Raw genomic sequence first — 14,230 nt, forward strand, 5'->3', positions numbered from 1 at the left:
GGGGCTTGAACTCAAGGCCTCGTTTCTGTTACTGATCTTTTATGCTCTATCACTGGAGCCATACCTCCATTTTTGGCTTTCTTGGTAATTAACTGGAAATCAGAATTTCACAAACATTCCTGCCCAGACTGGCTTTGAACTTCAATCTTCAGATCTCAGCCTCCTGAGATCTGGTGGTCGCCATTTTGGAGATTTAACTGTCTGCCCTTAAAAAGCAATCCCAGTCACCACTTTGAGCAACGGAGGACAGAGAACTTGCCTATAAAGCCATAATCTGAAAGACCTTAGTGAAGAGACTGAGAAGCTCAGACACATTTCCCAGTTGCCGATTTACACTGCTGGTCCATCACTGTCTCGAGTCATGCAAATAGCCTGGGATGCCACGTCATCCAAACACAGGCTCCCATGAGGCCTACAGAAATAGCCAAAAGCCAGCGAGGTGACAGAGGGTACCCTGTCTATCTAGTGGGAAGGGAAATAAGGAAAAAAATGGAAGAGCCAAGCATGTGAGGCAAGCAGGACAGAGGAGGGAGCCTGGAGGCCACAGGGAGCTCTTCAGCGAGGCCAAGCATGAATGGAGCAAAAGCTTGTGTACAGATTCAGAGGTGGAGGCCTCAGCAGAGATGTCTGGGGCTCAGGAACCCCAGCAATTCTACAGGTCCTACAGGAGTGACAGTGCCTGTGCCACATCAGGAGAGAAAGGCCCGGTCTTCCTGACTGCCTGCAAATAGCATAAGATGGCTGAGGACTGGAAGTGATGCATGTGGAATGTATGAGGGTTCAGCCAAGCTCCTCAGCCCCAGTGCCCACCTGGCATTTGCTCGGGCAAAGACCTTGGTATCTCTTGGCAGAGTGGTCATGCCTTCCCTGGGGGGGTCTGCATCCCATCAGGACTGACAGCTAATGATAAATGATATTTCCGTTAGCAGATAATTGGTATTTCCATTTTCAATTAGAGAGAAACCCTATCCAAATCACCTACTTCCCAGAATCCATTACTGGCTCCTCTGTATCAACCAGTCACAACCAATCAGTTCCATTTTGTTCTCAGAGATGAGCAGTGCAATCTCCTGAAACTAGGGTTTAAATCAATTTGCAAAGCATGTGTTTTAATGAGCTAAGAATGGTTTAAGACTATAGATCTTGCAAACTGCAGTTTCTATTCAATTTAAACACCTCACTCTGAGGATTTGACATTAGCCAGAGCTTTAAACAAAGGAGAATTCAGTGACATTTTCAGAATGCTTCATGGTAGGTAGACTTATGCCTACAGACCAAGAGACACTAAACTAGGAAGCAGCCATCAAAACTTGACAGGGCAAGCTTCTGGAGTGGAGGTTCTAACACTGACATCTAGCAAGGGGCAAAATACTTGGGAATGCTATTGCTTTGTTACTGACCGAATAGCCAACTCCTCCTTTACCACAGGACTCTTTTTCTGCCAAGTGTTGTCATCTGCCACACAGTGCCAGCAAAAGATGCCCACAGAGTGAAGAGTGTCTTTGCATACTTCTTATTATACTTTGAGATCCAGTTCAATAAATGTTCCTGGAAAGCCTGTTCTCTGAGTACATTGTAGGGTTTGTCAGGACAAGGTCTATGCCACCTAGGTAATCACAAACCCTTTAGTGTATTTATCACAGAAGACTATAGCAAAGTCTAAGTGTAGGCACAGAAGGTTCATTCCAACTTGAGGGTGTAACAGAGATGCAACTTACCTAGTCTTGATTATTGAACAGAACTTCCCCCGTGAAAACCTTTAAAGATTGGGAGAACAGTACCAAAGAGCGTTTTCCAAATTGGAGGTGGGTGTCAACAAAGGCAGGGCTTATTCAGGTAGGAGTAGTGAACAGGTCACTGTAGTCTGGCATGTGCAGGGCCTGGGAGTGAGTATGGGATACCATGACTGTCCAGCTAAGAAATGTAAGGTGTGGTGCAGAAGCGTGGATGACTCTCGGAAGTGGCACAGTCAGATCATTTCCACTGAGGTGACTGGGTGCAGGCTCAAGGCCCATCAGAAGAGGCAAGGCAATATGAAGTTAGGTCTTCCTACGGTGAAGAGGAAGATTTTCAGGAGGGGACAGCAGTGACGTCCATTTCAGATTCAGGGCTCCTTGGCTGCTTTAATGTTGATTAGTCAAAAATTATGTAAACTGCATGTGTGGTCTGCAGAATTTACCACTCTGAAGTTTTGGTGTCAATTAGTGTGTGTGATTGTGTGTGTGCTAATATTGAAGTTTGAACTCAGGCCCCTTGCTTTTTCACTCAAGGCTGGCACTCTATATGCCCCCCTTCCTGTGTGCTAGTATTGAAGTTTGAACGCAGGCCCCTTGCTTTTCCATTCAAGGCTGGCACTCTATATCCCCCCTTCCTTTTGTTTTTTGTTGGTCATGGGGCTTGAACTCTGGGCCTGGGCGCTGTCCCTGAGCTCTTCAGCTCAAGGCTACCACCCTACCCCTTGAGCCACAGCCCCCACTTCCAGTTTTCTAATGATTAATTGGAGATTAGTGCTTAGCCTGGCTTTGAACCAAGATCCTCAGATCTCAGTCTCCTGAGTAGCTAGGATTACAGGCATGAGCCACCGCACTTGAGTCATGGTGCCACTTCCAGTTTTCTGCTTGTTAACTGAGATAAGCATCTAACAGATATGTCTGGACTGGCTTCAAGTTGGGATTTTCAGATTTCAGCATCCTGAGTAGCTAGGATTACAGTTGTTGATTAAAAGGCAAAAATGCCCAGCCAGGCCGCGAGTTTGGCCTAGTGGTGGAGTGCTTGCCTAGCATGCACAAAGGCCCGGGTTTGATTCCTTGGTACCACATACATAGAAAAAAGCCAGAAGTGGTGCTAAGGCTCCAGTGGTAGAGCTCTAGCCTTGAGCTCAAGCCTAGGACTGGCAAAAAAAAAAAAAAAAAAAAAAAAAGTGCCCAGCCAGAGATTAGCTTTTAACAATAACAATAACTTACATGTTAACTTTCATACCAATATCATACTGAGAAAAATAACCCGAGAACTCTAAGATGGCAGAAAAATGAATATTGACTTGCATTTCCCTACTGCCCATATAGCTTTGGGGAATACCTCACATTGGCAAAACACAGAGGTCCCAACTCCATTGCGTTTCTATGTAAAAAACAAAACTTTTTTTCTAAAATCTAAAAATGTGTTTCTTATCCTCTCAAATCAACTGAAAGAAAGCAAAATGCCTAGCTTAAAAACAAATTCACTACAATGAATTATAAGGTTGAAGGCTGACTACCCATCTAACCTTAGCACTGTGTATTTTACCTAGATTTCTGGTGCCATATTAATGGGACATTAAGGATAAAGGTGGGGAATATGAGCATTTGGTGATCTGGAAATGCTTCTCAGATGCCCCCACCTCCAGCAAAACACCACCCTTCACTGAATAGTCAGCAAAGAATTGTTTTGCCAGCTGTATGGTCATACATCTATTGTTTCCTACACAAAGTAGTGAGGCAAACTAGGTTTATACCCTCAAATTCTGGTCTATTCATACCCAGAATATTCTGCCAACTGAGTTGTTATAGGTAATTCATGACACTTAAAAAAGTAAAATCAGACCCCTGTTGAACTACAATTTGAAATGGGGACATAAGTCAGCTTAACCCTCTAGGCCCCTTGAACTGAGAATTAGAAGGAAATAGAAAGTTCTAGTACATAAACAATAAAACAATCTCCAAATTATTAAAAAGGCATTTTATTATAAATACATTTTAGTTGTAGCAGTAAAATACATTTTGTGTTACCATGAAACTTTGAAAACAAAAGAACTTCACTGAGACAAGGATCACACGGCAGGAACTGTAGACCCCCAGGTTGAAAACTTGAACCAAAGTAGCTAAAGAAATAGCCAAAACTAAGTTAGAATAAGATGAAGACAAAGAAAGAAGAAAAACAAAAACTCTAGAGAGTGGCTTTGGGGTTATTTTATGGTACAGTCATTTTTACTTTTAAGAATAAACTCTTTAGGTATTAGAGCCTCTCTAATGAGGTATCATTTACTGCAAAGAAAAATATAATAATTGCTATCCTTTTGCCATAAGTTTGTTTAACTAGGTGGCTGTACAGCTGGTATCAGGAAGAGATAGGAACTTACAGTTCAGTTTTATACAGCCTTCCCCAAGGCAGGCTTTCCAAAATAAGACCCAGTATGAATGTGCTACACAACTGATGCTGAAAAAAGCTAGCTGATCATATTTAGTTAAGAATTATAGTTTTGAAGCATTAAAAAAATCCTGTGTCATGAATAACAGGATCCTTTAATAATAATGCAAAGCCATTATCTTTATAATTTAGAGATGTGTTTTAATCACTGTACTTAACTAGGATACAACTAACTACCTATAACCAGTACCTTCATGAGTTTTAAAGGACCAGGTCAGACGACTGGCACAGAAATCAGATACAGTACGTGATGTACACGCCATATACATGGGTTTTTAGGAGATATGTGAATATCTGGGACCCTTCCTCTGAAATGGAAGGGGTGTGGAGAACATTCTCTGGTGTCACTGACACTCTGGAACCTTAATCTGCACAGAAGAGCCCCCTGACCTGCCCAGAGCTAGAAGGAAGTCTTTGCATACAGGTATCACACAAGGGCAAAGCTCCCCCTACATGGGGACAGCAGAAAGAAACCTGTGCCAAACACATAAGCAGCCCTCACCAAAGAGCATCAGGCCAGGAGCAGGAAGGACTGGGTTTTGAGGATTCCAAAGCCATGCACCATTTGATGGCCTGTGTTTATTTCTATGCCTAAATCTTTCTACATTACACTTAAAATCATTCCCTTGCTAGTATCTCAGTAAATTCAAAGTCAAACTAAAAAAACCAGAATCTGAGCCCAATTCCCCCCACCCCCACCCCACCATGCAGTCCAGGGTGAATATTTGAAATAACAATACACAAATGTAAAAATAGCCAAAGACATTATCAGATTTAGTATGTTGGAGACAATTTCACGCTCCAAAACAACTTGTGCATACGTGTCATGCTGTATAGGTGGTAGATCGCCCTAGACTGTTTCCCAAACATAATAATCACAACTACTTTCTGCCACCACCAACACCTCAGGCTGTCCCTAACACCTGCAGGCATGGCAGAGAATCAAAATAACTGTGTTAACCTGAGAAACACATAATTTGAAAAGCAAATCCTGTGCCCTTACCCCTCCCACCAAAAACAAACAAACAAAAAAAAACCCATAAAAAAAAAAACAACAAAACTCTATCCCCATTAAAAATGACAGAATACATTATTTGGGGAGTATAGACTTTTTGAAGCTCCATGTCACTGTCACAGTAGGACAGGGACTCCTGTAAAAGTGCCTCGACAAATGCACAGTGCATTCTCGTGACATTTGGATGGCTTCTTTCCACAATTCTCATCTCTACACACAGGGTTAGCTAAGTAGCAACGAACACACAGCTCCACACCAAAGCTGGGCAGCTGTGGACACAAAACCTAACAAATGCACCCTAGAACTGAAAGGGCTTTTTCTCTCTACTGAGGAAGAACAGCATAGACCCTGTTAACGGAAAGGGGAGTGGCAGCCAAGCCAAAAGTAAAAGCATATTCTCCATGAACGTCATTCATGGTATCTGAACGATTAAAAATGATCCAAGAGATCAGTTGTTTACACCAAATAATAATGCATCATGGAAAAGACCTTCAACTTTCTCTAGACCAATGATCCTCCAAGTATGGGTTCTGGACCACGCAGCCCCAGCCAGAGAACCAAGTCTCTAGCCAAGAACCAGGAACTCGGATGGATCCAGCAGTCTGTAACAGCCAGCTAAGTCCAAGCTGACTCAAGTTTGTTTGAGAACCTTTTTTTTTTAAATCCCTCTCACAATTTAAAAAATCTTTTAACTGGATAGATTTAAATCAGATGCTACTCTCTGTTGAAAACTATGTAATTGGCCACCCCTTTCCTTGTCAACATTTTTTACAAAGTGTTGGATGAAAAACAATTATTCCATAAAAAAAAAACAATTGCTTAAAAGGTAATATTCATTTCTCCTTCTATACACATTCTAAGGCAGGCAATCACATGCTAGTATGCAAAATAAAATACAGAAGAAACCTCATCTCTGAGGTAGAAATAGTTTAAAAAGACTCCCCAAGAACATAGTGAAAATTTTTGTTAAGATTGTTTAATGAACTCATAGAATTATATAAAACTTACTATGCTTTATACTTAATATTTGTATCAAAATAAAATCTCTTGTTGAACAAACTGCAACTAAAGTCTGGTCGAATACTCTGATTGCTGACACTCTAAGTATATGAATATTATGAACATCTCTGGGCTTTCTTAGCTCTCTAGTTTACAAGTTTCAGACTCCCATTGTATCACTGGGTCTGGTACCTAAGCACAGTTCACATTTCTACATCGAGATTCTCCACATTTCTATGACTAGATCAGGAACTAGGAACTAGCTCCTAGGAGACTCTTGACAACTGTTTCTGGAAGTTTACTTCAAAGTAGGTTTGTTTTTTTTAATAGGTTCAAGTTTCCAAACGCTACATTATACATTTTTTAATGTTTATTTAACCTGATATTCTAGTTTAAAGTAACATCATGCCACTTTCTGAATGTGTTTTGTAAGAATACTGAATATTACTGAGATTTACTTCTTTTAACAAGGGCCTTAAGATTGCGAATTAAACAGGTTTGAATATGGTTTAAGCGTGAACTTAGCAGCTTTACAAAAAGTCTCAGCAAAGAAATGCCCGACCTCAAGTAGGCAGAAATGTGAGAAGCCTTGAAAAATGAACATGTCACTTACTCTTTCAAGACAATTCCTTTATGATGTGTGATAGCCACTATTAAGGGATGTTTTGAACAAGACATCGCAGTTAGAACTGTATCCACTCTTGCTCATTTCTTGGTGGCTTAAATGGAGATCAGATGACAAACAGGGAGAGACAAATCAGATCCATGAAGATCTACCTCAAGATTCAGGCCAATTTTTTGTTTTACTATTACAGGGGGATAATCAGAAGAAATCACCCGTGGATAATCAGAAAGGGCAAGCCGCTGCCTCTGAAGACCCAGAAAGGAAAAACCAGGATGCTAGCCTCAATAATATTTTAAAGCCATCATTTGTGTCTTTCAATAATACACTGACATTTTTTAACCTTGAATGTTCGTTGATTTTTAAATGGGATTTCCTTTTTTAAAAATAACTCCACTATGAAACAATGTTATCATGGGTGTAAAAAATAACTATTCCAGGAAACTCAAATTTTCTAAATAAATCTTAGAAATACTCAAATTTATCTTGAAATTACTTTTCACACCCTGTCCAAAGTAGCTCGATACATTTATAGCTTTACTCTTGAGATGAAAAATATTAAACATATAAAATCAACTCTCCTGGAGCAGCATAGTACTATATATTATTTCAATGTTAGAAAAGTCAGTTTGCTTTCTCAGCAACTTTAATGGCTTCAGAAACAAGGAAACTATTTTCACAAATAGATCTTAAAAATTGCTATCTTTAATTATGTAATGCTTACTCACAGAGAAGTCTGCTTATTTTATTTATTCTGCAATTCTTCAAACTGAAAAGACCAGCTGATGTTTACTAAACCTGAACTAACTCTAGAATCTGTGGTTTAAAAAAAAAGTAGTTTGATATTTTACACATACAACATGATCTATATGAAGAAATGAAAACAAAGGTTATGTTAGTTTAAATGTTGTGGTCACAATTTGGTAAAATATTTGTCAAGATGGCAACCCAAACTCAAAAAACACACCAGAAAACATCATGTTAAGTGAAAGAAGTTCAAGTCTTAAGAAAAATGCATTTTTAGATCAGGAAAGGAAAAAAAAAAGAAAAAAGAAAAACTCCAACTTAGCATGAATACAACTATCACCCAAAGGCATTTCTTCAAGAGAAAAAGAAAAACAAAATCTCAAGTTGCATTGAAATTCAAAAAATGAAATGAACAAAAAAATAGTACTGGCAAGAGCAAGGAAACTCCATCAAGAAACAATAAATGAACAAAGAAGTAGGAAGAAATCATAAGAACAATTAATCTTATTTAGAAACAATCTGCTCTGGAGGAAAAGGAAGTTGGTAATAATTGGTATTATCTCAGAGCTACCATCATTTTCTTCAAATATACATCTGCGTGAGCATGCTCACTCTAAGTTCTAAGGCAATGCCGAGTGCATGAAATTATAAAACATACTTCTTTTCTCCAACTGGCTTGTGGTCATCTGCTAATAGCACAACAGCAAAGTACATTATCAAGGGCACTCTGAAGCCACGCCTCACATCAGTGGAGACTTGCAATGATTCTTCAGTGAGGCTGGCTCAAAACTACTACTAGATAAAAGATTCTGAAGAGCTGGGATGAGAAGATGGCATTAAGCAATGCTGAAACTGAGAAAGTGTGTCAAAGATCAAAATAAACATCCAACGAAGAATGTAAAAAGACAGAAATAACATTCAAATCCATAACTAGCCAAAAAAATGAGAAATAGGGGGATATAACAAGTAGCTACTACTATTTACTTTAGAGAAATAATTGCTTACAGAATATCAGAGCAACTTAAGTTTCTTTATCCAAGGCTTCTATCACCCATGTATTTATGTAAAGTGGTAGAGTGTCCATGTCACTTCTTTAACAAATATAAATATAAATAACTTAAAAACAGATGCTTGTTAAAGGTTCAAGTAGGGAAAACAAAATAGCAATAAGCTCAAGAGGTGAACCAAAAGCCCTGTCATCTAGCTGCTGTGGTAAACCTGCAGTCTTTACATGTGTGTGGGGAATCAATCCACTGATAAGAAAATTATTTTTCATAGATATCCTCATAATGAGGAGACCTATTTTTCATTTGGGCTATGTCTGGAATTTTGGCATGGAACTGGACAAACACAGCCATGTGGCATTTTTTTCCCTTCTTACTAAAGTATGCTGAGCAAAATCTGACATACAGCTAAATGTGGTATTCTGATATCCAAAGAAAGCCTGGTGCTGCCACTTCCTGGCATGGCTTTCCCCCACAATGATTTATTCTAACCATTAACACATCCACAGCCTCAAGAGGCTTGTAATAGGAAGCCGTGTGCAAATGAACTGCATTCTGAGCAGGAAGGTAGAACACAAGAGAGAAGCATGCTTCATCTGTCCCAGACTTGCTAGCCTTTAACCAAAGGGACTTGGTTTACCCCAAATGGTCTGAGCATTACAGGAGGCTGAGGCTGGCCAACACAAGCTAACCCAGGTAGAGAAGAGATGTTAGGTGGAAGATGCCACTTTCAACCCGGCTTTAAACCTACTAAGAACACAGGATGGCCTGTTAAAAGTAGTCTTTTCCCACAAACTATATCTGCCTAGATCCTTAGGAAGACTGGGCTCAATGGAAAGGGTCATGCGACCCTAATTTATTTTTTTAAAGGAAGTGATTTATGGTACTCCAGAAACCTATCTGAAGTTGGGAAAAGGTAAGGACATGCATTGCTTCAAATGTGCTATAAAGACCACAAGTTCTAAAAGGGTAAACATTTTCCTTTGGATTTTACCAAAGTTCATTCACAACCATCAGACCATAGAATATTTAAGATAGCTATTTAAATTTCTTATTTTTGTACAACAAAAGGAGTAATTTAAAAGAACCAAAAGACATGAAAACCAAGGTAGTTTTCTCACCCAGATTCTGATTAAATTTGATCAATTTTTGACAAATATTGTATTTTTCCTTAGAGATGTTCCTCAAACAAAACAACTAGCAAAATAGTTGAATTGCCATAGATAATGTCACATTTTAATGTAAACATCAAATAAGGTACCAATATTTTTACTGGAGAGAAAAATAACCAAACCTCAAAAGCGGCACAATTCTGTATACCACTGAAGGGGGAAGCCAGCTTACAAACAGTTATACATGCATAGTGAAGAAAAAAGGATTTTACTAAATTCACGCAATTTTAAAATAGTTATCAAGTCTACTAAGCACCAACAATCCTAAAAATTTTTCAGCTTCATGATTTGTTTAAAAAAAACCACACACACACACTATCAAATTAACATTAAAAACAAGCTCAAAGGGTAGCTTGTCCAACCTAACTCAAACAAAACAAAACAAAACAAAACAAAATCTAAGTATGCTGGTTCTTTCACACAGAAACACCAGCAAAGATGTGTGAACTCTATCCTATGGTGGATGGAGATTATACATCAGCACAGCACACGTCATCCAAAACTCTGAAAGTCTTGGATGGCAGCATCCTGTCACAAAAAAAAAAAAAAAAAAAAAAAAGCTGATAAACTTAAAAAGTATTTAGAAGATGCTGCCCCTTCTTTTATTGAAAAAAATTTTAAATGAATTTAAGCAAAAATAACATACATTTGTACATCAACTGGCCATTTCTGGTACAGAAATCCAGCATATGGTAATATTATTGAATAAATGTAAATGCTACTTACAATTTTTTTTCTTTTTAAATACATTTTAGACAAACATTTTTTTCTTTTTTTTATAGTTGCACAATTAACCTCTTAGCTGCTAGCTTGATGCAAACATATGTAACAATACACAAATTTAAAAATATTTTTATTCTACATAAAAGCTGTCAAAATTCTGACTCACATCAAAAATGCAAAATAATGAAATATATTTTAAAAAATTAGTTGCAAGTCTAGCAGCAAAGCAATTAAGTGAGAACATATTTAATATTAAAACAAAGGTATTGTGCATCTATACATGAAGTCCAACTACCTTAATTCTACTGATAAAAACAGAAATTAAAACATTCTCCCTTGAGGAAAAAAAGTGATTATTTAAAATAGGAGTAAAAGCCATTGCTGCCTGAGGAGCTGCCCAGGCTGAGTTCTTGGAACAGAGACAGGGGGTCACTGCTCTTCTTGGCCTGCTCAGGAGGGGGCCTGGGCTTGGGTGGGGCCCGCAGTGCGCTGGCATAGGACATGGCCGGCTTGCTGGCCACAGTGGAGCTCTGTTGGCTGCTGCTGCTGCTGGCTGTCTCTGCAATCTGCTTGTTGGGCATGAGCGGTGGGAACTGGCCGAGATGCTGAAGCACACTGTAGTTGAAAGTGCCCGACACCTCTGCATTCTCAGACTTGATCTCTTCTTCAGAGGCTTTGACATTCTTGGGTGGGGCTAGGAGCAGAGAAAAGTAACAGGGGTTGAGGGGAGTCAGTCCAGCAGTACTGAGGAAATCTCCTGGGCTTGATGCGCCACAGATCTATCCCCAGGACCCCAGGGATAGTGGAGATCACAAAAACAGGCAAAACATATAAATCACTATGCATCTAACCAAACCCCTCTACACTATACATACACAAACAGCTAAAGGTCAAATGTGAATGCCTGTTGTGAGATAAAAAAATAATTTGTACAACTGTGCACTTATGTATAGACTGTAACAGAAATGTGCATTATCTACAACAAAAATGAAGTGTTAGGCAACATGCCTTCAATCCTAGGTACTCACTCAGGAGGCTGAGACCTGAGGATAGCAATTTGAAGTCAGCCTAGACAGGAAAGTCTGTGAGATTCTCATCTCAAATATATTACTAATTACTCAGAGAAAACCAAAGTAGAACTGTGGTTCAAGTGGTAGAGCTCTAGCCTTGAGCAAAAAGAACTTTGAGGACAGAGGCCAGGCCCTTGAGTTCAAGACCCAGGACCTGTAAACAGAGAAAAAAGGGGGGGGGGGAAGAGGAAGAGGAGGAGGAGGAGGAGGAGGAAGAGGAGCAATAGCTATATTTACAGCTCCTGGGCCATAGATTTCCTTTGTTAAAAGTTCTATCCTTTCTTGCAATATTTTCTTGCAATCATTTTCTTTTGTTTCTTTGAGACAGAGCCACATTTTGTAGCCCAGGCTGGTTTTGAACTCAGTCATCTTTTCAACACTTAGTTACTGTAATATTTTGAATAAACATGGAGTAAGGAAAGGGAGGGGAGGAGACCATGCAGAAAAACCAGCCATAGGGGCCAGGAGCTTGTGCTGTATACTTTACATGGACTATGTGATCCCCAAATCACACACTTCCTCACATGGAGTCCACCTGAGCTTCCTATCTCCAATGGCCAGCACAAGACTCTCTACATTGAGCTAGGTTGAGCTGGCTTATGTTTCTTGAAATCAAATATAGCTTAAGATAATCGCCAAATAGAGGAAAACCAGATCGTGCTGCTTTTTCAAAAAAGTTATCTTTGAAGTTAAATTAAAATAAGAAATAGACCCTGGGGAAAGGGAGGAGAAGAGGGAGGAGGAAATCTGTAGCCCCAGCGGTACAGGCAGATGACTTGAGCCCAAGGATTCTGAGCCAGTCCAGATAACATAGAAAGATTCAAAATAAACTAACCACATCAAGAAAAAAATCCTAATAAAAACCTAAGTATTTCTTTTTTTAAACCCAAACACCAATGGACCACTTTTTCTAAATTATACTGGTACTATTCAATATAACCAAGTTAAAAAAAAAAAACATTTTAATACCAGAAATAGTTCAGAATGAAAATATATTTGGTCTTCAATTATTCAATACAAAACATTACAGTACTATTTAAAACTATGAAAATTCAAATTTAAAACTATAAAAGCTCTTAAGCTTTAAGATTTTCTATGACAACTATGTCACGGATCTCTTTTTAAATTTTAAGCCATTATAATACGAACAGCTTCCTTCACACTCAAAAAATAAATCTCAAAACATCTGAAACAAGGGCCAAGAGTGTGGCCTAGTGATAGAGCACTTGCCTAGCATGCAAGAAACCCTGAGTTCAATTTCTTGGTACCACATAAACATAAAAAGCCAGAAATGGTACTGTGGTTCAAGTGGTAGAGAGCTAGCCTAGAGCAAAAGTGCTCAAGGACAGTGCCCAGAACCTGAGTTCACGCCTTAGGACTGGCCAAACAAAAAACAAATAACAACAAAAACTGATAAAAAAAAGAAGTTATGCTTCAAAACATTAGTGATTTGAATTAACTGTTTAATGTTCAAGTGTTACTTGCAACTAAAAAATACAACTCATCTCCCACTAATGAAGAAAGTAATTAAGCTGTGTGGAGAGGAAACCACAAATGATATATGCTTTAGGCATTTTGGAACTTTCTGCCTTAGCCCAGGCCAGGTTTTTAAACTGATTTTAACCACATGTTATCCTAAAACTTAAGTAGGAAAACCATGTTTTTAAAGATAAAACTTTAAGCAAAATTATCTAGCATCACTGATATGCAATTTAGATATTTCTCAGGAAATTCAAATATAGTAACATGAATAAATTCATATTAGACCTTAACAACAACAAAGCAACCCCAGGCAAAATACAACAGCCTAAAGTAGTTATTGATGAATGCTTAAAGATTAAAATGAATTAAAGTTAAAATTGTGTCTCTTGTCAGAAAACAAGCAAAATGGTTTCTTTTCTTCTTCTCTACCATGCACTACTGTTCTAAAAATATGCTTTTGGATGGCATATACTCAAAAATGGGTCAGCTGCAGAAACAATGGATTCACATTAAAAAGATGAACGAAGTTAATTTTAAACACAAAGGCTGATGGTATGGGGGAAATGCCCCACTGGAAGATCTCAGCCTCTTTCACAAAGATCCACTACAGCCTACACTGAGGATATTAGGGACACTTAGAAGACAATTCTTTATATTCGGTACAGTAAAAAGAGGGGACACCAACCCAAAAGACAATGCACATTTATGTTTCAGGCCCAAGAGAAAGCCTGTAGACTTTGTCCCAGCAGTTCAAGGTTCCCACCACCCTCATCCATCCCTGTCCCTTCTGTGCCCGCCCCCTTGTTTTTCAGCCATAGAATTCTCAGTTTGTGTGAACAGGATAACTAGAGGGATTTCTACAGCCTCCAGTGGGAGATTTCACTGTTTCTCTCACAGCCACGCTATTATACAGTATCCTGTCCACGCTTCATTAACCCTTGAAAAATGATGCTTACCTAACCAACTCCCACTTGCAGCCAGAATAAGGGCAATCAGAAAACATACTTTTCCCATGCAAAGGTGATATCTACTTAGAAATGTCTGAAGTCCCATTACTTCTTTTACTCAGACACAGGTCAAATGATCAATTTCCAAACAGTGATATGCCTACTAAACTTGCACATCATACATACCTAACTGCCATGGTCTTAAATGAATGTGCATGGCCCAGGTACTGCTCTGAGTACTGAATATTGTTCAAAGATGATACT

General features: G+C 38.9%; 1 protein-coding gene across 6 annotated transcripts in view; it reads right to left on the bottom strand.

The window, feature by feature from the left end:
- Nucleotides 1-6,560: 6,560 nt before the first annotated feature.
- Helz (helicase with zinc finger) overlaps nucleotides 6,561-14,230 on the bottom strand; it is a 129,940-nt gene continuing 122,270 nt past the window's right edge. For all 6 annotated transcript variants that reach the window (XM_090349892.1, XM_090349896.1, XM_090349891.1 and 3 more), the window contains one exon: nucleotides 6,561-11,161. In XM_090349892.1, the coding sequence (XP_090206018.1) occupies nucleotides 10,821-11,161 (341 nt within the window). In that variant the 3' untranslated portion in view covers nucleotides 6,561-10,820. The remainder of the gene's footprint in view (nucleotides 11,162-14,230) is intronic.

This window comes from Megascapheus bottae, chromosome 17 (genome assembly GCF_031878675.1).
Source record: "Megascapheus bottae isolate mThoBot1 chromosome 17, mThoBot2.hap1, whole genome shotgun sequence".
NCBI lineage: Eukaryota > Metazoa > Chordata > Mammalia > Rodentia > Geomyidae > Megascapheus > Megascapheus bottae.